A 27,809-nucleotide genomic window follows, 5' to 3' on the forward strand; every position below is an offset into this window, starting at 1 on the left:
CTGCTGCAGCCCAGGGCACTGAACCCACGCAGGGCACAGGGGAGAGGAGGGAATTCCGTTGGTCTGCAGGCAGAGAGCCATGGGTAATAAGAGCAGCCTCCAGAGACAGGCCACAGATAAATCCAGAGGGGCCAGGAGAAGAACTGGAGCAAAACTCAGGGCACCACACTAAGGGAGGAGGGTGTAGAAGGGAGAGTAGGAAGGAGACAGACCCTACAGAGAGTCCTTGAGCACTGGAGCATGCCACAGGGTTCAGCAGGCAGGGGAAGAGCCACGCAGGTATGGAGCTGATATGGGACTGCCAGGCCACATAGTCATGGACTGTAAAGGCAAGTGGCAAGGTAGCTGAGCCAGGCCACGCTTGCTGCTCAGTGCTGTCAGGCTCTGGGCTGGCAACCCCGTGAAACCACATCTAGTGCCGTCCTCTCCCTCAATCTAGCTTTACGTGTTTGGTTGTTCTTTCAGTTTCTTAAGGCTTCTATAACAAGTAACTACAAACCTAGTGGCTTAAAACAACAAAACTTTATTCTCTCACAGTTCTGGAGGCTTGAAATCTGAAATCAAGGTGTCGTCAGGGTCGGTTTATTCTGGAGGCTCTGAGGTAGAATCTGTTCATGCCTCCCTCCTGGCTTCTGGAGGTTGCCAGCAACCCTGGCCTTCCTTGGTTTGTAGCCACATCACTTCCTTGGTTTGTAGCCACATCTCGCCTATCTTCATGTTGCCTTTTCCTCCGTGTGTCTCTGTCTGTCTCTTATAAGGAACTTGTGGTCACATTGAAGGCCTACCTGGATAATCTGGGATAACCTCCTTGTCTCGGGATCTTTAACTTAATCAAACCTGTGACCATAGAAGGTAATATTCATTCCTTCCAGGGATTGTGACATGAATACATCTTTTTGAGGGGGGACCGTTCCACCTACTATGCTTGTCATTATTGACAGAGCAATAACCAGGCTTCTCTCCAGAATGTTCATGAACTATGGTCTGTCCTCTTGGTTTCTCCAGTTATTTGGAGTTCTGAAGATGAGGGCTCTTTACTAAGGTTCCCCTGCCAAGTAGAAACCTGAGGAAAAGGTTAAATGCAACAACTGCTGAATAAATGCCCTACCAGATATTTCTGCTGAGAATTTCTCAAGTTGATTCCAGCAAAGTGGTGGGTTCCCATTAAGAGGAACTGGCTCCCTTTCTGACTTAGTCACAGAGTTTTACTCGTGATCTATCATCATTCCAAACACGTTGTTGTGAGTGTGTATTATGTTCCTTCAGCACTATTTCCTGGACTGTTGTGTGATTGTTTCTCTTGCTTCACAAACTGCCATATAAAGGATGTGGTAATACCAGCAGGTGAACTTGCAAAATGGACTCCAGGGCTGCCAGGAAGCGTTCTGAGCTAGAAGAAAGAAAAAGATGTTTGTTTTCATTCTGCTTCTGATGATATCTTAAGAATTTATCCCATCAAATTAGTTTAGAGACCTTATTGGTACTTCAGCAACTAAACCCCCTTGATAGATAAGAACATTATCCTTGAATTATGCTTTGTTTAAAAAAAAAAAAAAGATACTATAGTAGTAATTCAAGTTTCCATTTGTTTTCCTCCCAGGAAGGAGGAGGAAGCATTTCCTTCTCTTATGCTTCCTTTTCTCGTGCTTCTTTTGTAATTTATTTGCCTGCAATGTGTTTGTCTTCTTTGCTGTCTTTTTTCTTTTCTCCATCACCTCTTTCACTACTAGAAGCATTAAGTTTTTATAAGCCAAGTGGACTATAAGATCCATGAGGACAGGAACTATGTCTTTTCTGTTCAGTCATATATACTCAGCACCTGGCACAGTGCTGGGCACATGGTAGATTGTTCAATAGATAGCTTTTGGATGAATAGAAAACAAATGGCCTTTTAGTTAAATTAATCAGCCATAGTCCTTTGGGATCTTCTTAAAAGCACATGTTCTTCGTAACTTCTACCCAATATATTTTTTAAGTTATACTTATTTTAGCTTTCTGTCTATTTGAAATCCAGGTAAGTGGATATTTTGCTGAATAATGAAATGGTGAACAGAATTGCTCATGTACTTTTTTTTTTTTACTGGACTCCATTACTTTCTAGGTCTGGTATGACTATAAGACATTTGCTCATTGGGAAGGAGGGTGTACTGTAAAGATCCCAGTAGCCTTGGACACTGTAAGTTATTTTCAGACTACTGTTTTTACCTATTGTGCTCTGTTGGTTGGCTAGGGCTGCCATGACAAAATACCATAGACTGGGTGGTTTTACACAACAGAAACTTATTTTCTCGAAGTTTTGGAGGCTGGAAGTCCCAGATCAAGGTGCCAGCCGATTCTGTTCCTGGTGAGGGACCTTTTCCTGGCCTGTAGACTGCTACCTTCTTGCTGTGCCTACACATGGCAGAGAGAGATAAACAGAGGATGCTGTCTCAGTTCTCTTCTTACAAGGATACTATTCCTATCGTTTCAGGACCCCATCCTTATGACCACATTTTTAACTTTAGTTAACTCCGTAAAGGCCCAATGTCCAAATATCTCGGGCTTGGGGATTCAGCATTTGGGGGAGATACAAACATTCAGTCCATAATAGGTTCCTCTATAAAAAGAACCAAGGATGCTAGTGTTCTACACAATAGCACATACGCATAGAGACAGAAGGTAGGTCCGGGGGTGCCTAGTGCTGGGGCAGAGGAGGGTTAAGGAGTCATAAGGAATAACTGTTAACTGGTTCAGGGTTTCTTTTTGGGGTGATGAAAACGCTTTAAAATTGATTGTGGTGATGGTTGCATGACTCTTAATATGCTGAAAACTGTTTAATTGTACACTTTAAATTGATGAGTTGTATGGTATGTGAATTCTATCAAAGCTGTAACATGTGAGAAAAAAAGAGTTAAGAATCACATCTACTCAGATTTCACAGATTGAGACATCAGAGACAAACATAGCTCTTCCCCGTATGTTTACATTTGTGTGTCTAAGAAGAACAAAAACACTGAAAACAGAGAAAACACGGTAGTCACTGTCCGTGCTGTCTGGAATGTCATTCTGCAGGACTAAGGCAAAAAACAGGAGCTTTCAGTTGTAATCCTGGGCCCAGGGGAAGACATCAGTTATGATGTTAAAATCAAAGTGGTCCATCCAGGCTATCTTGAGTTTCTAAAGGGAACTTTCTTTCTACACTTGAATTGCAACCACTGCCACACTACCACAGCCCTAAGTAGTGTAAAGATTGATAAGTAGATACTGATATTATTTTGTAAACCATCAGCAGAAATATGAACCCCATTATTTAAAAAAATAGTTTCAGATGTCAACTTTCAGATCTAGAAGAGAACTTAACAATCATCTACTCTAATCCCTCACAAAGGTAAAAAACCCTGAGATTCAGAGAAGTTACATTATTTGTCCAGGAACACAGCAGACTTGTGGCAGAACTGAAACAAGCCCCCAGGTGCATTCGCTTGGGCTGGACTCCCATTCTAGAACCCATTTCACTCTAACTTATGGCCTTGTTCTTTGAAAAAAAAAAGAAGAAGAGAGAGATTGGCCAATGAGGGAGGGGCATGTGTGGGGAGATGGAAATGCTTTACTTCTCGCTGCCAAGGCAAGTTAAGTAGAGGTAGGACATCTGAACTAGTGGGTCCTCAGTCTCAACTTCACGTATGTTCTTGTATTCTCCTGCGTGCTCATTCTTGAGTCAGAGCAAAGCAGAAGCCCTCCTGTGACACAGGCAGCTTCCTTACAGGAGGCAGGAAACCTGCCCAGCAGTGCTGCCTGGAGTGCCATTCCAGAAGACTCATAGTTATGGGCCTGTTGTTAGGGTCTCTTAAAGTACCCTTGGTGGTCTCTAATGTAACAGCAGCAGTTTCACAGATTTACCTTCAGAATTGAGTCAGTCATCCAGGTGATCCATAGAAACAGGGAGCAAGAGGGGACAGGCTGCAGTGAGTGAGGACAAAAGTCATCTGCCCAAACCAAGAAACCACCATCGGTTATACACACATACACAGACTTCTGGGCCCACTCACACAGACAGAAAACTTCAGTCGTTAGCAGGGCTCTAGAAATAAGCATGTATATACTACACTGATAGGAAAATTTAAAATACAAAATAGGAAAGGCCACTTATAGGATGGGCAGAAAAGAATTCATCACTTAAGAGGAAAAAACAGCAAAGACAGACATAGATAACAAATCAATGAAGGGCGGGAAGTTTCCCTAATAATTAAAAAATGGACCATTCTTCAGCATTAGAGCTCTTTTCCTTTCAATGCCAGGACCCCCATATTTGCCATCTCTCTGCCCCAAAATTTATTTTGCCTATGAATCCGCACTTGAAAACAGTGTGAATCTTATAAAATGAAATATTTTTAAATTCTACCCTGAAATGTTCTTATATGAATACTGCTTCCCTGAGTGTGCTGCTCTGTTACAGATTCCAGTGTTTCAGCGAGGTGGAAGTGTGGTACCAATAAAGACAACTGTAGGAAAATCCACAGGCTGGATGACTGAATCCTCCTATGGACTCCGGGTTGCTCTAAGCACTAAGGTATTTGGTAAATCTGTTACCCATTTTGTTTCTACTCTCTCTTTACAGTGTTAGCCTTTTGAGTGTGTGACACTACTTAAAAGTGATGAGCTCCGTCTATGAGATAGGCGCTCCTGACATTTATCTAGAAATCAAGGTTTGAATCATTTCCGAATCATTGTTCACTTATCTGCCTTCCCTGGAATTGTTCTTAAGGGAACTCTTGAACTAGGAATAACAGAAATGTTCCTCTTGGGCACTGTGATTGTTGGTGCTCTTCAACTTGACATTGATTACTACTGGAATGAATGCTTTTCGAGCCATAGACAGCCTTCCCACATGGATTAGCCCTGAAACCCAGTCTCCCATAAAATGGTACCCATGTCTATGCACCATTTCAGAGATCCCAATCCCAACCAGTGATTTCTCATCAGGCAGCTCCAACAACTAAAACTCCCTTGGGCAAAGCCTGGGAGGACCCAGAAATGATGTGTCCTTTTGAGAAGATTTTTTGAGCCTATTGAGGCCTGTAGCAGATTCCTCTCCTGTCCATTTGTTCAAACATAGTACAGGGCCAAACAAACACCAACTCTTACGCTTACTATATTAATACTTACTTGCATTGATATCAGTATTATAAAATGATTCAGTTATAGGGGTTTTTTCCCCATCTTTTTCACTTAGGCATGTCTTTTTGGGCCAAACTATGGGCCCCAGACCCATGCGAGGCCCCAGAATAAATGCAAAAGACTAGTGATGCATAGCATATCAAGTATTGTCAATAATAGTAAACTGCCATGTACTCCACGTGAAAAAGGAACCAGATACCATTCTCTAAGTGGAGGGCCTTCTAAAGATAGTTGATCTCATCTATTATACATTAATTTTTTTTAACATCAGTATTATTCAATGAACTTTCTTGACCTTGTTGTCACATTCTGGTGGAGTATTTTCAGGGAATCCACTTATACCATTGAACATACTTCATAGTTTAAATTCTTTCAACAAAGCCTAACTCTTTGTGTTCCTCTTATGTGACTTTCCTATTGTTTTACTATCTACTCGGGAGTGATTGGTTATTGAATATGTTAGGTATTTGTACGACTATTTTATATAGCTTGAATTTTTCACAAACTTTTAATTCTATTGCTACCCTTTAGGAGCTTTTCCTGTAAACCTATCATATAAGTACATTCTGTCTCTGTAATTCATTCTCCAGGGTTCTTCAGTGGGTGAGTTGTATCTTGATGATGGCCATTCATTCCAATACCTCCACCAGAAGCAATTTTTGCACAGGAAGTTTTCATTCTGTTCCAGCGTTTTGATCAATAGGTAATGGCAGCTAAAGAAACTGTTTGTTTTCTTAAGTAAATCACACTGTCCGTTCGGCATCCTCAAGTACACAGGTATGTTTTAAGGTACATTTTTTTTTTTTTTATTGAGATGGAGTCTTGCTTTGTCGCCCAGGCTGGAGTGCAGTGGCACAATCTCGGCTCACGGCAAGCTCCGCCTCGTGGGTTTACGCCATTCTCCTGCCTCAGCCTTGTAAGTAGCTGGGACTACAGGTGCCCGCCACCACACCTGGCTAATTTTTTTGTATTTTTTTTAGTGGAGACAGGGTTTCACTGTGTTAGCCAGGATGAACTCAATCTCCTGACCTCATGATCCACCCGCCTCGGCCTCCCAAAGTGCTGGGATTACAGGCGTGAGCCACCGCACCCAGCCATTTTAAGGTACTATTTAAGAAATGAATGGTGAAGGCCATTTCTGGAGTATTTTTCTTTTTCTTTTCTTTTCTTTTTTTTTTGAGACTGAGTCTCACTCACTCTGTTGCTCAGGCTAGAGTGCAGTGGTGTGATCTTGGCTCACTGCAACCTCCACCTCCCAGGTTCAAGCGATTCTCCTGCCTCAACCTCCCAAGTAGCTGGAAGTACAGTCACGCACCAGCACACCTGGCTAATTTTTGTATTTTTAGTAGAGACAGGGTTTCACTATGTTAGCTAGACTGTTCTCGAACTCCTAACCTCAGGTGATCCACCCACCTCAGCCTCCCAAAGTGCTGGGATTACGGATGTGAGCCACCATGCCCAGCCCATTTCTGGAATATTTTTCAACCACTCTACCATGAATGATCCTCCCTTATTGTCTCTACCTTCCTTTCCCCGACTTTCTGTTTTTTTTTTTTGGTTGTTTTTTTTTTTTCAGATGGAGTTTCGCTCTTGTTGCCCAGGCTGGAGAGCAGTGGCACAACCTCGACTCACTGCAACCTCCGCCTCCCAGGTTCAAGCGATTCTCCTGCCTCAGCCTCCTGAGTAGCTGAGATTATAGGCATGTGCCACCACGCCTGGTTAATTTTGTATTTTTAGTAGAGACAGGGTTTTTCCATTTGGTCAGGCTGGTCTCGAACTCCCGACCTCAGGTGATCTGCCCGCTTCGGCCTCCCAAAGTGCTGAGATTACAGGTATGAGCCACTGCGCCCAGCCCCCTGACTTTCTAAAAAATAAAAAAGGACTTAATTTAAGCTCCCACTAATTCCATTCATTCATCCATTCACCAATTCACTAAGTATATGATTTATTACAATTTGATTATCCAAGTCACATGTGTAACTTTTGTGTTCTTCAGTGATTTTCCTTCAAATAACTTGTTAAAGAAAGCCTGATTTGGCCACCAGTTAACTCTTCCTTGATACACACAGTCGTCTTTTTTTTTTTTTTTTTGGAGACAGAGTTTCATTCTTGTTGCCCAGGCTGGAGTGCAATGGCTCAATCTCGGCTCACTGCAACCTCTGCCTCCTGGGTTCAAGCAATTCTCCTGCCTCAGCCTCCCGAGTAGCTGGGATTACAGATGCCCACCACCACGCCTGGCTAATTTTTTGTATTTTTTAGTAGAGATGGGATTTTGTCACGTTGAGCAGGCTGGTCTTGATCTCCTGACCTCAGGCGATCCACCCACCTTGGCCTCCCAAAGTGCTGGGATTACAGGTGTGAGCCACCATGCCCGGCCGAGTCGTCTTTTTTTTTTTTTTCTTTTTTTTTTTTTGAGACAGAGTCTTACTTTATCACCCAGGCTGGAGTACAGTGGTGTGATCTCAGTTCACTGCAACCTCCACCTCCCAGGTTCAGGGGTTTCTCATGCCTCAGCCTCCCAAGTAGCTGGGACTACAGGTACGTACCACCACTCCTGGCTAATTTTTGTATTTTTAGTGGAGACAGGATTTTGCCATGTTGCCCAGGCTGGTCTTGAACTCCTGGCCTCAAGTGATCTGCCCACCTCTGCCTCCCAATGTGCTGGGATTACAGGCATGAGCCACTGTGCCTGGCTCTTTGATTATCTTCTTTTATTATCTCTTCATCCTGATAAATATGACTCTTATATGGATTATGCCTCCAAGGGACAGATGAGAGAGGAACTCATAAGGCTAGAGATGTTGAGCTGGTGACCACTTCAAACCCCCATCACTCTCCTTTTAATACTGTTTGTATCTATTCCAGTTCTGCCGACCAGAGAGGTCATTATCCCAGCAAGTGTGTGGTGGAGCAGATCTTGGTCTTAGGCCTCAGGAAGGAGCCATCTTTTGTGACTACCCACTCATCTGGTGAGAAAGCAGTCCATTCTTACCTCACCATTTCTTTTTATAAGCAAGTATCTGCAGTGAGGAGATGGTTAGTCCCCACACTGACATAATATGCTCAGCCTGAGTGGACTGTGTGCTTTCAGGTAGAGGTGAAATCTACTAGTTTCTAGAATAAATGAGGCCATCTTGCTTCTCTTCATGAATTGATATTTCTCCTCACTTTTAGTGTTTTTCTAAGGAAACTTATTTGGGGCTTGAGATAATATCATGGCTTCTCTGAATATTTGTTTAAACTGTAGCTGCCTGAAGACTTGGAGAATCCTATCCATGTGTTTGGAGTTTATGAAAGGGCAGGATGGGGCTTATATCCTTTCTTGCTTCCCAAAGTTCTTGGACAAATTTATTTGTTCCTTATGGTTTCTTTTCAACCAGTCTTGCTGTCAAAACAATGAAGTTTTCCATGTTTCTAAAACTTCGTGGAAGCTCATGGGTAAAAGTGCTATTAATTTGGAGTGGGGTATAAGGTTTTATGATAGAGTGAGAAAACATTTCAGATTTGAAGAAAAGATTTTTCCCTTCTAGAGATTCATCAAAATTTCCCTCTTTTATTGTCTTGCTATTTAGATGGTAAAGATCAGCCTGTGGCTTTTACGTATTGTGCCAAAACGTCCAGCCTGAGCCTGGAGAAGCTCTCGCTCAACATTGCCACTGACTGGGAGGTCCGCATCATATGACAAAGAACTGCCCCTGGTGACCTTCCCCTCGCCTTTTTTGAGATTTGTGCAGCAATCTACTTGCCTTTCCTGGTCAAAATAATCTTTCATTCGTCACCATTATACTAATGAACAATAGATTTCATGTTTTAAATTTTCAGATTTTACATGTTAAGATGTACTAGCAATATTCCTTGTGTCAAACATCCCCTTTTCTCCCGGATACATAGCCCTGAGACATTTATAGCGTTCAAGAGTCTTCTGTTGCTTCCATTGCTTGAGCAAGGCTGCATGGTTCTGTTTTAATGTGGGCCAAGCCTACCTGGGCAGCCCCTTTGCCAGGGCTTGCCTCGGGCCATGTAGCATTGGCGTTGTGGCTGCAGCAACTGAGTTGCTCAAGGCCAGTCTCCAAGTGGACAGCAGCCTCTGATAGTCCCCACAGTTATCTTCCACCCACATGGACTGGGCAAAGCAGCCCTCTTCTGTGTGCACTGCATACGCTGCAGCAGTGGGAGTTATTCTCCCCTAGAGATCCACTTGGCAGCACGAAGGATTCTTTTCTCTTTCGTGCTTCTCAGGCTCAATAGTTTCTAGTTAGTCTTAAAATCCATGTCTTTTAAATTGTTTTTTAATTAAGTGCTGTCTGCTAACCAAAGAATATTTGTAACATGAGTAAGCTATGATTAATAACAATGAAATGAATACCCATGTACCCACCACTGGATTTCCGAAGTAGAACTCATGACTGGGACTAGGATGAGGCAAGGGAGGCCCTGGCCTTGGGCACAAAATGTAAGGGATGCCAAAAAATACAGTAATCAAAATAAGTAATATTTCAATCCACTATTTTTAAAAATCAGAATTAATGCAAAAAAAAAAAAAAAAACCATGATGAACAAAATATCAAAATTTAAAATAAAGACAGGATTAGTATTACTGGTTTTCCTTTTGTCCCAGGCTCTAATGTGGCTTGGCATGGAGCAGAACATTACAATATACCAGTTGCATCATAATGCCCAAGGCTCTGCAGATCCCAGTGGCTCCCTGCTGCCTGCCTCAGCATCTGTTTTGGCAGCCTCAACTCCCCAGCACTCCTCAGCACACACCTCTTCTTATCAGGCTTCCTCCCCTTAGCAACTTGCCAGTGGCCACCTCTGTGCCTTCTCATCCCTGGGCACCAATATCCTCTTGCCCTTACCATCCTTCCAGGCCCAACTCAAATCCCACTTTCCCATTAAGCCTAACTACGTGAACACCCCTACCCCCATACCCATTAGCAGTGATTTTGCCCTTCCCTGTAATGCTATCCCACTTATAACTGTGCTCTACTTACCATTCTCAGGGATCATACCTTAATGTTTTCAGTGTGTCTCTGTTCTCACTAGATTGTATGTTCCTCAAGAGCATGTTCTATTTCTCTTCTATCTGACACAGCACTATTATACCTGACTTTCAGTAACTGTTAGCTGTGATTGGTTAGCTGGTGGATTTAATTGATTAAAAAATTACATTTGAATGTATTTCCATCTCATTTACTTTTCTGATACAAGATTCTTCCCAAAGGCAGTCAGCATTGTACATGTGTATAAGTTGAGATTTGAGCTCTGCACCATATGTAAGCTCACAGAGACCTGCACAGATTCTTTGCTCCTATTTCTGTAAGTTTTGCAGTTGAGAAGAAAGGAGCAACCTTACATTAGCTGAAGCCACGGTTCCTATCTTCAAATTTCCCTTGCCAACCTAAACTAAAACTTAGCCAGAAGACTGGGTGCTCCTCCCTAATATAAATGATAGTTTTTAATATCATTTAAAGTTGAATCAGAACTCTCTTTAGGTCAGCATTTATTGCACATCTGTTCTTCCATTTAAAATATTGTTGGAGGAATGGAACAGTAACTAGTAGATAAGTTAATGAGGAGCTGCTCTGTTTTGACCCAAATCTATATTGAAACATTTGGCTAGAGACAAGTGGAGAGAAAGATAACCTGGGTGTTTTTAATGGTTTTCTGCGCTTATTGCTTCTCACACTTTACCTGCCTCCCATTTCTGAATTTGTGTACCAGAGAGCAATACGGGGCTGAGTTGGCCTACAGGTAATAAGTTACTTTTTTGTGGCTAATTCTTAATATAGTTTCATAGGAAACTGGATTTTATATAAGAAGTTTTATTCATTTCAACAGGGTTCCTAAAAAAGCTCTAAAATGAATTCATAGTGTGTCTTTCCTTCAAGATATAAATGTCAAGGAATGAGTTGACAAATCAGTTTAAAAACAGAAACTACCCAACAGAAAAATGTAAGTATAATCTTTCAGGATTATATAAAATCAATATTAAAAATATTTTATAATATTTTTATATAAATATATAAACATTTTATATATGGAGCCTGGCGACAGAGACTCCATCTAAAAAAAAAAAAGAGATAATCTCTAAAATGTTGTATGTTTTCTGATACTTAACTGTCAAAATACAGCAGATATCTCAAGTTTCCTCAGATGTAAAATGGAATTAGTGAAACTTGCAGAGTGTTTCTACAAATTTGAAATATTTTATGTGTACAGAAAGGGAAAAATAGTAACATTACCAGGGAGAAACTCGGTAAACATTACTTTAGGCAAGTGATCAAAGTTGACATCACCTGTAATAAAACCTATCAATATCGTGTACCCCCAAATATGGTTTGAGGAGGTGGCCATGTCACATCTGTGACAGTCTTCCCCCAAATCCATAACCTTAGTCTAATCATGTGAAAAATATCAGAGAAACCCAAATTTAGGGTCATTCTACAAAAACCTGACAAATACTCTTCAAAAGTGTCAAGGTCATGAGAGACAAAGACTGTGGAATGATCAGAGACTGGAGGACACTAAAGAGTTCTATCTTTGCAACTCTTTTGTAAGTCTAAAATTATCTTAAAATAAAAAGTTTTTTAAAGGTCTCTGTGAAGTGGCTAGCTCCCAGTAGGCACTTAATGAATGAGAGGTATTATAATGATAAGCAAAAACATTGCTTCCAATAGTGTTAGAAATCAAAGAAATGCTTCTTGGTGGAAAAGACAGAGCCATTAGTTGGCAATGCTGTGCAACAGAAACCATTCCAGCCACAGATATTACATGACCGTGAGTGAAATATGTTATAAAAACTGGTTCTTTATCCTTAAAGGGGCTTCTGGGAATTGAAATGTGCAGCTGTTTATGTGTTCATTATCTGCCCTTTGTTCATGGGCTCGAGTTGGATTTCTCCCTAATAGCATTGGTTTCCACAGCTGTGCCATTGAATAAACCTTGAGTTTGAACCTATTCATCTGAGAGAATGTTTTATCCACAACAACTGACAGAGCAAAATGATTGGCACCTTGCCCTTTCTGTGTTTGACATGCCCACCCGGCTCTGACAAGAGGCTTGCTGCTGTCACACGCTTCTGTTAGTTCCTCACAGATGGTGCTGGCTGAGACAGCTGAGGAAAGAAAGCCCAGTGGGTATATGGCCCAGGATAGCTCCTTCGCCTGAAGCAGATCAGCAGAGAAACTTTGATTGCACTGGCAAAGCCAGAAGTGTAAGACATTTCTCTTTGCATAGGAAAATTTCATTCACCAGATACATAACACATATTTATTAAGGGCCTTCAATATATCTAAACCTGAGAGAGAAATGGGAACCCACTTCCCAGCTCCACGGTCTTACAGGCAAACGGGAAGTTAAATAAGCAAAAACAATAAAGTGTGGGTCAGTGCTGTGAATTTCAGGGTGGGATAGCATGCTAGCCTGGGACCCAAACGTACAACAGTGGGGTAAGGAAACCCCACCTTTGCTGTCTGTGCCATTGGTGACTTTGAGGGTGGAAGTCAGTCTTTTTAGTGCAGGCAGATAGGCCAGCCGCTGACTGGAGATGCTGCGTACCACATGAGCCTGGGCAGACTATACCTATTCCTGTGCTGTCCACATAGCAGATATTCAGTTAATGCCCACTGAGTGAATGCTGATTTGCATCAGTGAGTGAATGTTATCATTCAACCTGATGTAACTCCAAAGTAATATTAAATTCAGGTCTTCTCTAACACCATTTATTGAGTGCTTAACAAAATCCTGGCACTGTGTTAAATGTATTACATAAATTATTTAATTGTTATAAAAACCTAATAACAGAATGACTATAATTGTACCTATTTTATAGGTGAGAAATCTGAGACAGAAAGGAAGAAATAACTCACCTAAAGTTACACAGGCACAGCCAGTAAAGGGTCAACCTAGACTTTGAACCGAGGTGGTCAGCCACCAGAGACCGCTGTCCTCTATTCTGCCTCTCCAAGACTAGTAAAGAGCCCTGGGCGTTTTCCTGGAGGAACAGAAGGCTAGGCTGATGGTTCCTGCAAGCCCAGACATAAGAGTTCTTCAATGCCGCAATCCCAGGGATCAGGAGGCTGATAGTACTCCCTATTTTACCTGTCACTTCCCACCTTCTTCCATAGCCTCTAATCTTCGATTATTGAGACTGGTCGCATAGGAACAGGCATGACTACAGCCTAGGACATGCCTCCACTCTGCCATACTTGAAATGTGGTCATCTCCTTACAGCCCAGGGAGCAGCTGTTGTGGGTAGAAGACAAGGTGGAGGCCAGGCAGGCACTTCCCTTCCCCAGAGCCACTTATGCTCTCATCTAAGAGCCCTGAAACCAGGTGTGACATCCCAGGGCTTGACAGGCAGTCTGGTTCAGTATCCAGTTCCAGCTTCTGTCTCAGATGCCTAATGTGGCATGGCTGAATGAGTCAACATGTAACCTATACAGTAAGTCCTCACTTAACATCGTTGATAGGTTCTTGTAAACTGTGACTTTAACCAAAACAAGCTTACTAGAACCTATTGATGACACTGGGGATTTACTGTGCTCAGGTGCACTTTTTTTTTTTAAGATGGAGTCTCGTTCTGTCACCCAGGCTGGAGTACAGTGGCGCAATCTGGGTTCACTCCAACCTCTGCCTCCTGGGTTCAAGCGATTCTTCTGTCTCAGCCTCCCAAGTAGCTGGGATTACAGGCACCCACCACCATGCCTGTCTTATTTATGTGTTTTCACTGGTTTCACTATTGTTGGCCAGGCTGATCTTGAACTCCTGACCTCATGTGATCCACCCGCCTCGGCATCCCAAAGTGCTGAGATTACAGATGTGAGCCCCCGCGCCCGGCAGGTACACTTTTTATAGCAGATTCAGTCCCAGTGTTTATTTTGGGGATGGGAAGAGACAAGAGGTGGCAAGGTCAAGTCTGCAGGTACAGGCAGGGATTTTCTCAACCAAGGACTCTGCTGAGTAGCATTTTCCATGCAGACATTTCCAATAAACGCTGACCCAAGAACATTCTAGAAAAGATGCCAAATCTAACATTGAATAATGTTCTGATATCCTAAAATTTTAGGACTAAAAATCATGTTCTCTAAAATTCACAGAATATTTTCCTAGAATTCAGTACCTCTCGTTCACCCTAACTAGCTTTTTTGCAATACTGTTTTCCATTCATTTGTTGGCCAGTAGTTGGGTGGTCTGTATAACTGCCTACTCAATAACATGTCAGCAGTTCTCAGCTTCTTTCCAGTGTTCACCTTACTCAGATACTCCCTTTTCATTTTCTGACAACACCAGCACTTCATGGCAACAGAGATGTCCCTAGCCAGGTTCTCCTCTCTCTTGCTCTCATACTCACAGTGTTTCTTCACATCTATTTTTAGTTTTTCTGGCTCAAGCATCTTCAGGCCACTGAAACACAACCCTCACTCTCTTTCTCTCTCCCTCTGGCATGCATGCTGCTGGTAGGAGACCCCAGGTCAACATTGCTTCAGAAATCCTTTAGCACTCATTTCTCAGGAGAACTTATGGCTTCAGAATCACAGCTCGGTTTTTAAGATGGACATAACCTGTACGACCTTCTGATGGGCTTTCAACTTCGAACTGGATGTGGACACTTTTCTCTCAGATGACAGAATTACTCTAACTTCCCCTTTGCAGTTGCTTCCTTTCCTTGAAGGTAGCTGTATCTTGTTTTCTTTAAAAAGCTTTTTCTTCCAAAGCCACTTGCCATGCCGACCGTCATTAGCGCATCTGTGGCTCCAAGGACAGCGGCTGAGCCAAGGTCCCCAGGGCCAGTTCCTCACCCGGCTCAGAGCAAGGCCACCGAGGCTGGGGGTGGAAACGCAAGTGGCATCTATTCAGCCATCATCAGCCGCAATTTTCCTATTATCGGAGTGAAAGAGAAGACATTCGAGCAGCTTCACAAGAAATGTCTAGAAAAGAAAGTTCTTTATGTGGACCCCGAGTTCCCACCGGATGAGACCTCTCTCTTTTATAGCCAGAAGTTCCCCATCCAGTTCATCTGGAAGAGACCTCCGGTGAGTAACTTCCTGCTTACTTGCTGGGTTTTCCCCCCACGGAGGAGTCCTCCCACTCAGCACCTCCGGCAGCTCAGCTGTGCACATGGGCAATGGGGGAAGGATCCTGGCAGCAATTCTGCTGGGCTCTGTCCTTAAGTGTGAAGCAGGGAGGAGAGGAACAGGTCTCAGATATTTCACCAAATCTCAGCAAAATCCAGAGGGAGAGCGGGGGAGGTGGGGCTGATTCTCATGCTCTGACTCTTTCTCTCTGAAAAAAAAAAAAAAAATCTTGCTTTTTATAAAAGTGGTTGGAACTCAGTTTAATTCATCCTGTAAAAATATTCCTTTCTCAGAACAAATTCCAGACAGCCCAGATCTACCCTTTCATTTTAAATACCTTTCATCTTTGTAAGATCACTTTAGTTTCTCTGGCTAAAATCATGATGTTATTCTTCTTTAATTTACCAGTGGCCATATCTTTCTGAAACATAGCAACCCTAGAAAGAAGAGAGTCATAAGCACGGAATATTTTTTCATGCATAAAATGTTGGGGTTAGAGAGAGAGACCTAGCAATCGTTTTTGTCCACCTACCTCACCTCATAAGCGAGGAGTCAAGGCACACCAGAGCGAAATATATCCAGTGGGCACATGACAGAGCCTGGATTAAAACTTTCTCTTTTAGGAAACTCTCCCAGCCTCTGGGTTTCATTTATAGTGATCACCAGGAGGGAAATCACATTCCCCTGGCTCGCCTCTCTGATCATCCCTCCAGTGTGACTTTTGTTCTTAATTCAAGAAATATTTATTGAGCATCTACTAGTGCCAGCACTGGACAAGCAACTGGGGGGACAGCAGTGAGTAAGAAAAACCAAAATCCAAGCTGTCTTGGAACCTAGGGTCCTGAAGAGAAGATGGGCGTTGAACAAGAGTGACGTTGTCAGGAGACGATGTTCTGGGTGCCACGGGATCATGTGGCAAGGAGAGCTAACCTGGTCCAGGGAGAGAAACCCTTCCTGAGGAAACGATGGCAACCTGACACCTGATACTATTCATTAGTCATGTTTTTCTTTAACCTAAGATGGGCCAGGCGTGGTGGCTCACGCCTGTAATCCCAGCATTTTGGGAGGCCCAGGCTGGAGGATTGCTTAAGCCCAAGAGTTTGAGACCAGCCTGGGCAACAGGGCAAAAATCTATCTCTTTTGTACTAAAAATTCAAAAAATTATCCAGGCACGGTGGCACATGCCTGTGGTCCTACCTACTTGTAGGCTGAGGTGGGAAGATCACTTGAACTCACAAAGTCCGAGGCAGCAGTGAGCTGAGATCACGCCACTGCACTCCAGGCTGGGTGACAGGACTGAGACCCAGTCTCAAACAACAACAACAACAAACCTGAGGTGGAATACTCCACAACCCCATGTATTCCATAGGTGCTCTTCTCGGTTCTATGGTAAGGCCCATAACTGTCCTGCAGGCCTTCAGTTTAGAAGATAACACTGCTCTGCTATCAGAGTAGTTGGACACGTCATAACCCCCTGCTGAAATATCTTCAGTGACATCCCTCTCTCGGCTGCCTTCAGGACAAATCCCCCACTGCCTTCAGGACAAATCCAAACTCCTTAGCCAAGCCATAGGCCCTTCTCAGCTGGTCCCTGCCTACCTATCCAGGCCCATCTCCATCCTCTTTTCGCAGATCCTGACACACCAGCAGTGCTTGGACATTTAGCTGCTCTGTGGTTCCAAGTCTTCTCACACCGGAGGCCTTTGCTCATGCTGTCTGTCTGCCTGGCATGCCCTTTTTGTTCCTGTCTGAAACTCTGCTCAGGTGTCACTTCCTTCAATCTTTCTCATGACTGTTTTCCTCTCACTGAGAGCAGAGACTCTTCCTGTTCATCTTTGAGGCCCACTCACCAAGTTCAGGCCAGTCCCATAGTGGGTACTCAGCTGATGCTGGTGAATGAAAACCCATGCCCGAGGGCCTTGACCGGTGAGACAGGATAGTCCTGCGTTCCCAGGCAGGGAGTTCTTAAAAACCCTTTCTTGTGCCAGACGTGGTGGCTTATGCCTGTAATCCCAGCACTTTGGGAGGCAGAGGTGGGAGCATCACTTGAGCTCAGGAGTTGGAGACCAGCCTGGGCAACATAGTGAGACCCTATCTCTATAAAAAAAAGAAATAAAAGCCCTTTCTCAGAATGGGTAAAATTAAAACCTACAAATACTATTTTCAGTGAAATCATTGGTGAACTTGAGTCACAAGCTAGACTTACAAATTAATAAAAATGCTTTAAGGGCCTGTTATGCTCTAGGTACTAGATTGGGCAGTGTCCATATTTGAAATGAGGGGTGCAGAAGACCTCTCTGTTCTAAATTGTGCCCCCACCACCACCATCACCAACAACAAAGATCCTGGATCTTCGACTGTTTGAGTCACTAAAGGACCAGATAGCAAAGGCCACTCTTCAATAAAATGCCCACATGTTCCCCTGGGGTTAAGATCACAGGAACACTGCCCATTGGGTTCACTAGTATAAATAAGAAATATAAAATTAGAGATGGTCAGAGTTGAACTGATTCTTGGAGAGGTGGTCCAGTGTCCTTGCTTTATAGGTGAAGTGATTAAGGCCCAGAAAGGGCAAATGACTTATCTACAGCCACACAAGTTGACTTGAAACTGAAAAACTGAAATGACTCCAGAACTTTCTGACTATGAAGCACTTCTTGGAGACATCAGTTTTCCGTTAACTTCTTCAGATGTAGTGACCTTTGCCAGCCCTGAGCAGTCTGAAAAGACTGTGTCCTATCAGGAAAAGCACCACGCAGGTGAGTAAAGGCCTTCCTGCTTTTACTATCTAAGGCACAGAACCTTTGGAAACCAATCTGAATTTTTTTCAACCATCAAGTATTATTTATTATAATTACAGTGATAATTATGATGATAATGATAAAGGGAGAATTATTCCTGGCCAACTATAATTCTAGTTAAAATAGCATGCTACACTTTCAGCCTTTCCCTCTTAAAAGAAAACAGGCTCTGGCCAACTGTTCCCAGCACAGCTGTAATCTCTTCTCTCACTTACCAGTGCTACTGTCACACGCATCTGTGTGAAGAGACCACCAAACAGACTTTGTGTGAGCAACAAGGCTGTTTATTTCACCTGGGTGCAGGCGGGCTGAGTCCAAAAAAGGAGTCAGCAAAGGGTGGTGAGATTATCATTAGTTCTTATAGGTTTGGGATAGATGTACAAAGTACATTCTCAAGGTCGGGGAGAATATTACAAAGTACCTTCTTAAGGGTGGGGGAGAATATTACAAAGTACCTTCTTAAGGGCAGGGGAGAATATTACAAAGTACCTTCTTAAGGGTCAGGGGAGAATATATCCTATCAGTTAGGGTGGGGCAAGAACAAATCACAATGGTGGAATGTCATCAGTTAAGGCTATTTGCACTTCTTTTGTGGATCTTCAGTTGCTTCAGGCCATCTGGATGTATATGTGCAGGTCACAGGGGATATGATGGCTTATCTTGGGCTCAGAGGCCTGACAGCTACCTCACAGCCTTTCTTCCTCTACTCGGGAGCATCATGCATTGAGTTTCCAGGGCAAACAATCTGATTCCTCTAGCCTTTCCTTATATGATCTATTTCTAGGATCAGAAAGCATACAAATTATTCAATACTTCCTAACTGTTAAGACAAGTTTTCTTGATGATAGATCCCAGGGCAGAATATAATGGCCTCTAGAACAGGGCTTCTGGGATGCTGGTGCCCAATACACTAGGGATAGTTGGGGATGGAAGGGCAGGTCATGTTTCATTCCATGGAGTGGAAGGTTCAATTGCACCACACTCCTGGCCTCTCTTCTCGTGGTGGGTTTGTAAAGAGAACTTGAGCTGTAAAGCCCAGTTCTTGGCTTCCGTCTTTCTCTGGGAAGCAAGCTGCCTGCAAGAAGCATGACTTCTGCTTTCTACCCTCCTTGCAGCAATTTTTCTGGAGGTAAGACCTCATGGGGAGTCATGCAGGAGTCCCTGGGCCACCTGGTAATATATAGTTAATAGTAAAGATAATCGGTAGTCTTGAGTGAGAACTCACCACATGCCAGTAACTAAATGCTTTCCATATGTTAATTAATTTAATCTTCACAACAATCCTGTAAGGAAGTACCATTATTGTCCCACTTTACAAAGGAGGGAACTGAGTCTCAGAGGGATTCTCCAGATCTCCCAGTTAGTGAAGGTTGGAGCTGGGATTTAAACCCACACAATCTGGCTCTAGAGCCCCCAATCTATCTAATTCTGAGATTTAGCTGTCAATACCCATTTTTATTAAACAATAAATGTAGGATTTTGGATTCCCACCTGCCCTGCACTTTTGTAGCATTCCTTTATTGGCTCAAAACTCAGGCATGGAAATAAGGTGTCATTTATTGGGCCTCCTCAAGACACAACAGGCATTGAGTGACACCCCAGGGGTAGCCCCTAAAAGCAGCAGCCTCTGTAAGTTGGAGATGGAATGGCACAGTGGCTAAGAGCCCAGGCTCTGAGGTCAGATAACCTATGTTCAAGTCTTGGCCTGCTACCTAACACTTAGGTAATCTTGGTCACATACCCTCATTTTGCCACAGGTTCTCCATGTGAAAAATGGAGAGCAACCATAATAGAAGAACCCATCTCATAATTGAGGATTAAATGAGTTAATGCAGGCTAAAGGCTTACGACCAGCACGTGGGCGAGTGTTCAGTAAACATAGACTACTCTTATTACTGCCTACAAGCAGCTGTGCAGTCTCTTAAAAGTGGCAACATCATAAACATTTTTCCAGCTTAATTTGTGCCTGTGACCAGTAAAGATATTAACCACAGCGATGTATTTGAGTACTTCATGCCTGGTCTAAATGCATCCATCCATCTCAGCATGAGGATGTGTGTGTGAATGCTCCCCTCATGGGCAGGGGACTCCTTGTCCTTTAGGGCAATTCCAGTTGTCTACATCAAATATCAAATGTATGTTTGGTTGTGAAAATCTGAGTGTATCATAGAGCCAGGAAGGCGACGACAAAAGAGGGTCACTCTTGGCTGGGAACTTGGCCACTTGCTCAGTGATTAGCTTTGAAGCCCCACCGAGACCAACATGGTGAGCAAGGGCTTCCTTTTTCCCATGCTTGCACCTCAGTCATGCCAGGTGGAGAGTTCTTAAACTACTGCTCTCTGATCTCCTGCAATCCCCAAATCAGGGGCAACCTAGATCCCTGCTTCTTTTGGAGGGATGAGAAGTGAAGGGCCAGTTGCAGGACCTTGTGATGAAAGGGTATCTGGTCCCCTCCTCACCCTTGGTAACGTGGGATCGCAGAATTGCTCCACAGTGCCCTGCCCTGCACCATCAGCTCAGCTGGCCAGGGCCTCCAGCAGTGGACCCTGACAACAGTGAGGTTCCTGGGCTTCCCCCTGTCTCTGGTGCTAGGTGGAGTCACCTTTCTGTAAATTCCATGTTATTCCAGACCCACCCTAACCTAGAGCTTGGAGAAGGAAGGGCCCACCCTATTTAGGAGCTAGATTAACCCAGACTTCAGGTTAAACTTGAAACAACCCAGACTTCAGGTTAAACAGACCATCAGCATGGTCTCAGTGTTTCTTGGCTCTGCTAGGAGAGGTTATTTCTGGTTGGGTCTCCAGTTCACAGCCCTGAATTGGAGTCAAAACTGCATCATTGATATACAGCCACCTCCAGCTTAACCTCCAGCTCTTTCCCTAGGAAATCCCGTTCTCCCTCCACCGTCCTCCAAGCTCCTGGGGCTGATAGCTGGGCCCTGCAGTTTCTCATCGCAACCTTCTGCTTAACTCTTCTATTAGCTGTTGGGAGTTGGGGGAGCTCGTCACCTTCCCACTTAACTCAAGATCCAGTGCCTTCTCATTTGCTGGTGGTGGCTGGAGCTCCAGCTATGGGTTGCCTAACCCACCTCTTTCCCTCAACTCCTGTCCTCACCTCTCTATCATTACAGGGCCCCACCCATTACCAGCTCAGAGCTGGGTCTCCACTTCACCCATATTTCTCTACTGTTTGCCTTTCTTCTTGCAAGGTATTACTATCATACCCGTATCCAGCCATGCTTTGCCCAGTAGTCCAACCTCACCCTTAGCCCTGCTCTTCCTCACTCCTGGGGCCAGTAGTTCCCTCCGCCAACACCTGGACCTGTAGAAGCCTCTTTCCCAGACAGCCAGCAGCAGCCCCTTAATCCTTTGAACAGATGACTTTATTCCTTGTATTCTGGTACACAAAAATCTCTTGTATTAGGCTCATTTTAAGGATAGAGTTTAGGTAAGTTTCCCAAGCTGTAATTCATCATGAACCTTATTCTCCCATGTCTAGAAGATTCTCAATACTAGTACTTCTTCATCTTATCAGAGGGTGTCCATGGAAGGTCATGACCATCACCCAGCTGAGTGCAGTAGAAGGAAGCTTTCTAATGTAAGTTGCATTATAGTTTCAGAGATGTGAGAGAAATTCAGAAATGTGAGGGAAATTGTGAAATGTAAAATGTGAGGGAGAAAAGCATTCAGAATGGAAAAAATAAGACAAAGTCCCTTCCCATCTAACTCACAGCCCTGCCATCCCCAACCTATTCCTTTTCCCAGGCTTGCTCTTTCTTCCATGCTGTCTATCAACATGGACCCAGCCACACTGGCTGGTTTTTGCTGCTTTCTATATGACCTGGTCTCTTGCCGCTTCCCAGCATCCTTGGCATCCAGGCAGAACCGACTTCTTCCTTGTGCCAGGGCTGTTACACCAGGAGAAAAAAAAGTATGACATTCTTCAGGGTAGATCTTCTTACTACTATGGAATTATTGTCGAGTCTTTAAACTTATTTCGCCAAATATGCTCACTTTCTGAACCCTTAACGTGGCAGAAACATCTTCTTTCTTCTCGAGGAAAACCTGTAAGAAAAAATTAGAAAGATTATTGTAATTACAGAATTACAATAATCTCTGGGGTGGGGGAAGGAGAATTAAATATGATTGTTTTCTAGGAAGAAAACAAAAACACCTGCCCGTTTACTTACGAGAAGGAGGGGCTCGCGACGACCCCCCACCCGGTGTTCTTCCTCTCCACGACCCGACCCTCACAGAATTCTTTTTTTTTTTTTTTTTTTTGGAGACAGAGTCTTGCTCTGTTGCCCAGGCTGGAGTGCAGTGGCTCCAGCTCGGCTCACTGCAACCTCTGCCTCCCGGGTTCAAGCAATCCTTCCACCTTAGCCTCCCTAGTAACTGGGACTACAGACATGTGCCACCACGCCTGGCTAATTTTCATATTTTTAGTAGAGACGGGGTTTCACGTATTGATCAGGCTGGTCTCGAACTCCTGACTCCAAGTGATCCACCTGCCTCAGCCTCCCAAATTGCCAGGATTATAGGCATGAGGCACTTCGCCCGGCCTCCCTCACAGAATTCTTTCCGAGTGCTTGTGAAACTTCTGAGGCAAGTGACTTGGTAGAGGGTGGAGGTTCCTATTTTGGTTTACACAAGCAGGGGTGAGCCAACATTCAGAAGTCAGAATGTGGAAAGCACAGGAGTGTGTGGAGAGAGAAGCACACAGAAGGGAGCTGCTAGGAACCGGCTGAACTGTGGTGGGAATGAGAGGCTCTGCCCTCTCAGAGGCTATGGAGTGGTGTCAAGACTAATTCACAAGGAAGCCTGGTGCCTCAGGAAGCATTCTGCTGGAGAGGAGCTGACACGTACTTTTCCATTTTCATTCAACCTTCAAATTTAAACAGTCACCATCACAACTTTCAGAAGTGTATTATATACTCCAGAACACCAGGAATATAGTATAAAAACTGCTATTTTTAAAATACCCCAGAGATCATAGGACCAAAAAATGGGAACTACTTTCAGCCTTTCCAGATGGATGGCTTTCTTTCCTGATACAAAGGTTTTGAAGGGAAAAGGATGGCTCCATCTCCTTCAGTAACCTACAGCTTGTAACTTTCACAGTCTGAACATTCATCCTTATTTCTAACTAGAACATTTTCAGATGCAAATGTAGTACATTTTCTCTGGCCGTGACCCAAAAAGACAGTGAAATAGAGTCAGCTGATTTTCCCTGTATGGGAAATCCTCCCTATTCTTTTTTTTTTTTTTTTTTAATAGAGATAGGGGTCTCACTATGTTGTCCACACTGGACTTGAACTCCTGGGTTTAAGTGATCCTCCTGCCTCAGACTCTGAGTAGCTGGGACTACAGGCATATCCTGTTCTTGAATCATGTCATCCCTCTTTTAATTACTTCAGATCAGTCACAAAATTGTTCCAACTTTACGCCATAGGCATGGCTTTTCCAACATGGGGGACATCAGTGCTATAAACCTTACACAGCCAATCCTTGTTATTCGCAGATGCCATATTTGCAAATTCACCTACTCGCTAAAGTTTGTCTCCCCAAAATTAGTACTTGAGGTGTTTTTGCAGTCATTTGTGAGCATACACAGAGCTGTGAAAAATCTGAGTCACCCCACACGCATGTTCTCAGCTCAGGTCAAACAAGGCAACGCTCTGTCTTCTTGTTTCAGCTTTCATACTGTAAAGAGTGTCCTTTTCATGATGTCTTTAGTGCCATGTTTTTCTCATTTCTGTGCTTTTTATTGGTGACCTCCAAGCATAGTGCTGAAATGCTGTCTAGCATTCTAGGAGGCTGTGGTGTGCCTCATCGAAGCAATGCGTGTGTCAGATAAGCTTTGTTCACACACAAGTTATAGTCAGTTGGCTGTGAGTTCAATGTTATTGAATAATTAAACAATAATTTAATGAATCAATATTAAATAAGGTGTCTTTAAGCAGAAACATACATAAAATCAGGCTCTGTATTGATTGGTTGATGAAAATGTGACCAGAGACTCACAGGACCCTAACTCTGTATGTCCCCTAGGAGCAATGGTTCAGTATTTACTAATACAGTGATCTCAGCAATATTACAAAACATAACTACCAAGAATAATGAGTATTGACTATACTTCATTTTCTCTGTATTCTTAAATATTACAGCTTGAAACAATACTCTATTAAGAATGTGGCCAAACATGGTGGCTCATGCCTGCAGTTCCAGCACTTTGGGAGGCCAAGGCAGGTGGATCACTTGAGCCCAGGAGTTCAAGACCAGCCTGGACAACATGGCAAAACCCTCTCTCTACTAAAAATATAAAAATTAGCCAGGTATGGTGGTTTCTGCCTATAGTCCTAGCTATAAGAGTTAAAAAGAAAGAGGAAAGAAACATGAAAAATGGCTCAACAAAGACAGGTTTATTTTGGAGAATAAACCTGAGAGGGGCTTCTGGCCGATTTTGGTCAGGAGTACTCTCTCTTACAGACTAAGTGTATTTAAGGGTTCTGGGTGAGAGAGTCTATCACAGGCTTGAAATATTTCTGTGTGGAGGAGAAGTTCATTGTGGGTTTGGAATGTCTCTGGTCGGAGGAGAGGTTATCTTGGGACTGGCATGTCTCTGGTCAGGGAGGGGGCTTATCTTAGGATTGGAATGTTTCTGGTTGGAGATGTCATTTGTGGTTTATGGTCATGCTGACATTAGCCATTAGGCCGATGCCCTTTGGGTTGGATTTAGGCAGTGTTTGATCAAGGGGCACTTTAAAATGGTGGTGCTTGTCCAAGATGGCGATTCTCCTGCTCTGTCACTAGCTACTTGGGAGACTGAGGTGGGAGGATCACTTGAGCTAGGGAGGTTGAGGCTGCAGTGAGCCAAAATTGTGCCACTGCATTCCAGCCTGAGTGACAGAATGAGACCCTGTCTCAAAAAGAAGAAGAAAAAAAGAAGAATGTGATCAGTATGAAGTATCGCAGCATGTTTTATTTTTTATTTTTTATTTTTTTTTTGAGACGGAGTCTCGCTCTGTCACCCAGGCTGGAGTGCGGTGGCCGGATCTCTGCTCACTGCAAGCTCCGCCTCCCGGGTTTACGCCATTCTCCTGCCTCAGCCTCCCGAGTAGTTGGGACTACAGGCGCTCGCCACCTCGCCCGGCTAGTTTTTTGTATGTTTAGTAGAGACGGGGTTTCACCGTGTTAGCCAGGATGGTCTCGATCTCCTGACCTCGTGATCCGCCCGTCTCGGCCTCCCAAAGTGCTGGGATTACAGGCTTGAGCCACCGCGCCCGGCCGCAGCATGTTTTAATCCATTGCAGTCATTCTTCTTTTTCATGTTCAAATTGTCCCATCTTTGGACAGTAGGAGCCTGTGCATATTGCCTGTATCATTTCACATTACTCCATTAATCTTTTATCCTTTCCTTATTTTCTGGCCATAACAAAATGTGCCATGCCCATCTTGTACATTTCTTGCCTCACACCTAGAATGAATCATTTCTTCAAGAAACCTGGTTCCTTTGGTCTGAAATGGAGTGAAAGAAAGGGCATAAGATTGAGAGGACAGATGGCAGCTTCCTAGGACCCAGCACTTGGCCATCGCATCAGCACTTTGTTTCTTTTTTTCTTTTTCTTTTTTTTTTTTTTTTTTTTTGAGACAGAGTCTCACTCTTGTTGCCCAGGCTGGAGTGCAGTGGCGCCATCTCAGCTCACTACAACCTCCGTCTCCTGGGTTCAAGCGATTCTCCTGCCTCAGCTTCTGAAATAGCTGGGACTACAGGTGCCCAGCATCATGCTTGGCTAATTTTTGTATTTTTAGTGGAGACGGGGTTTCACCATGTTGGCCAGGCTGGTCTCAAACTCCTGACCTCAGATGATCCACCCGCCTCAGCCTCCCAAGGTGCTAGGATTACAGGCGTGAGCCACCACGCCCAGCCTCGCATCAGAACCTTCAAGTTGGAAGCTTTCTGTCCATACCAGACAGTCTCTTGCTCTAATGACCTCTTCCATGTGCCCCACTGCCTCTAAAATTAATACTGACTCCTGTGTATCTTCTCAGCCAGGAGTCATTTGACCGTGTTACTCAGTTCTAAAAAGAAGAAATCCTCGGTTGGCACAAAATAAAAGTTACTCCATGCCAGCATGAGAAGAGAGGGAGGGGGCTGAACCACAGAAAAACCTAGGCCGTGGCAAGAAGGTCTCTGCTGCTAGGCCTAGGACCCAGTTGTTTCTTCTCCCAGGAAAATTATTTACCTTTCCAATGAAGCTGGCTCAGCGAGTGGTCTGCTTGTGATCTGCTTTAAGAGTGTCTTTTTTCAGACAGTTGACAGAGAAGTGAGGTCACTGTCCTAGCCACAGAGAGGAAGAACTGGGGACATTGTGCAGAGTGGATAAGACAGCTAGAGTTAGAACCAAACAGACCCGGTCTGAACACTGACTCAGGCACTAGTAAGTCACATAAGTAAGTCACATTTTTTAAGTTTTGCTTTTCTCTTCTGTAATGAGGATAAGGATATTCCCATCATAGGGCTGATTTGAGTGGCATTCAGCAAGTTCTAGTAGGTATGCAAGGTAAGGTAGCAATTACTATTAGCATAGGCAGCAAAGGGCAGGAGCATAACACAGTGATGAGGAGCACAGGCTGTGATGTCAGGCAAACTTCATTCAAATCCCAGCTCCACCAATTAACGATGTGACCTTGGGCAAATTATTGACCATTCCAAGGTCTCAGTTTCTGCATCTGTGACTAGAAAATGAAAATTTCTACTTTCATAGAGTTGTTGTAAGGATTAAATGAGATTCTATACATAACATGCTTAATACAATGAGTCAATAAATAATGATGATAGTAACTGAAAGGCAAAATGAGGTACCCAGTTGAGAGCCAGCCTTCTGTCTAATCAGCAGAGAATCATGATAATGTCATCATGGGAGTAGCGGGGATAGGGAAGGTGCATATGTTTCAGTGAAAATGACAATTCTATAAGTAACTTTTAGGAGCATCTTCTATTATATTCCACAAGACAGCAGCTCCTCCTGGGGGTCATGATGGGGACAGAGCTGTAGACATCATGGTGAACAAATTAAAGTGACTCAGCAGTTTAATGCTTACAGTGAGAGGGGCTGGGACAGAAATGGCCAAGAAATACAAGAAAAGATGCATTTTCCTAATTATAAATAAGGCAAAGCATCTTTTTTGTACACTTGTCTTTTTCTTGATCTGTATTTCACTGTATATGAAACACCTGCTAATGTCTTTTGCTCATTTTTCTACTGAGTTGTCTTTTTCAATTTGAATCACAGGCATTCTTTTTTTTTTTTTTTTTTTTTTTGAGACAGAGTCTCGCTTAGTCGCCCAGGCTGGAGTGCAATGGCGCGATCTCGGCTCACTGCAAGCTCCGCCTCCCGGGTTCACGCCATTCTCCTGCCTCAGCCTCCCAAGTAGCTGGGACTACAGGCGCCTGCCGCCTCGCCCGGCTAATTTTTTGCATTTTTAGTAGAGACGGGGTTTCACCATGTTAGCCAGGCACAGGCATTCTTTATGTATCCTGGATACTAATCCTTTCTTGGTTAGACGTGTTACATACATCTTATCCCACCTTGTGACTTGCCTCTTCACTCTCTTAAGAATACTTTTCTTGGCCGGGCGCGGTGGCTCAAGCCTGTAATCCCAGCACTTTGGGAGGCCGAGGCGGGCGGATCACGAGGTCAGGACATCGAGACCATCCTGGCTAACACGGTGAAACCCCGTCTCTACTAAAAATACGAAAAGAAATTAGC

General features: G+C 43.8%; 2 protein-coding genes and 1 long non-coding RNA gene across 29 annotated transcripts in view; 2 read left to right on the forward strand and 1 right to left on the reverse strand.

The window, feature by feature from the left end:
- Window positions 1–9,704, forward strand: part of GANC (glucosidase alpha, neutral C) — a 94,067-nt gene extending 84,363 nt beyond the window's left edge. Inside the window, 5 exon segments of the mRNA NM_001257679.1 lie at window positions 2,102–2,176; window positions 4,436–4,549; window positions 5,748–5,860; window positions 8,023–8,126; window positions 8,730–9,704. Coding sequence (NP_001244608.1) covers window positions 2,102–2,176; window positions 4,436–4,549; window positions 5,748–5,860; window positions 8,023–8,126; window positions 8,730–8,839 — 516 coding nt within the window. The 3' untranslated portion in view covers window positions 8,840–9,704.
- A 2,719-nt stretch (window positions 9,705–12,423) lies between these two features.
- CAPN3 (calpain 3) overlaps window positions 12,424–27,809 on the forward strand; it is a 60,791-nt gene continuing 45,405 nt past the window's right edge. For 8 of the 27 annotated variants that reach the window (XR_013395525.1, XR_013395527.1, XM_077939172.1 and 5 more), the window contains exon 1: window positions 12,424–15,194. Coding sequence is in view for 9 of the 27 variants with exons in the window: in XM_077939172.1 (XP_077795298.1) it covers window positions 14,886–15,194 (309 nt within the window). In the remaining 18 variants the exon portion in view is untranslated. Of the gene's footprint in view, window positions 15,195–17,931; window positions 17,996–24,203; window positions 24,372–27,809 lie in introns of those variants that run through there. The other 19 variants (XM_015142034.2, XM_077939192.1, XM_015142035.3 and 16 more) reach the window with 13 other exon arrangements.
- Window positions 15,294–15,702, reverse strand: LOC144329850 (uncharacterized). Its single transcript, XR_013395532.1, has 2 exons — window positions 15,574–15,702; window positions 15,294–15,444 (listed from the first exon to the last, which is right to left on the reverse strand). It is a non-coding gene; the product is annotated as an uncharacterized LOC144329850 (long non-coding RNA).

The sequence above is a fragment of the Macaca mulatta genome, chromosome 7 (assembly GCF_049350105.2).
Source record: "Macaca mulatta isolate MMU2019108-1 chromosome 7, T2T-MMU8v2.0, whole genome shotgun sequence".
Taxonomy (NCBI): domain Eukaryota; kingdom Metazoa; phylum Chordata; class Mammalia; order Primates; family Cercopithecidae; genus Macaca; species Macaca mulatta.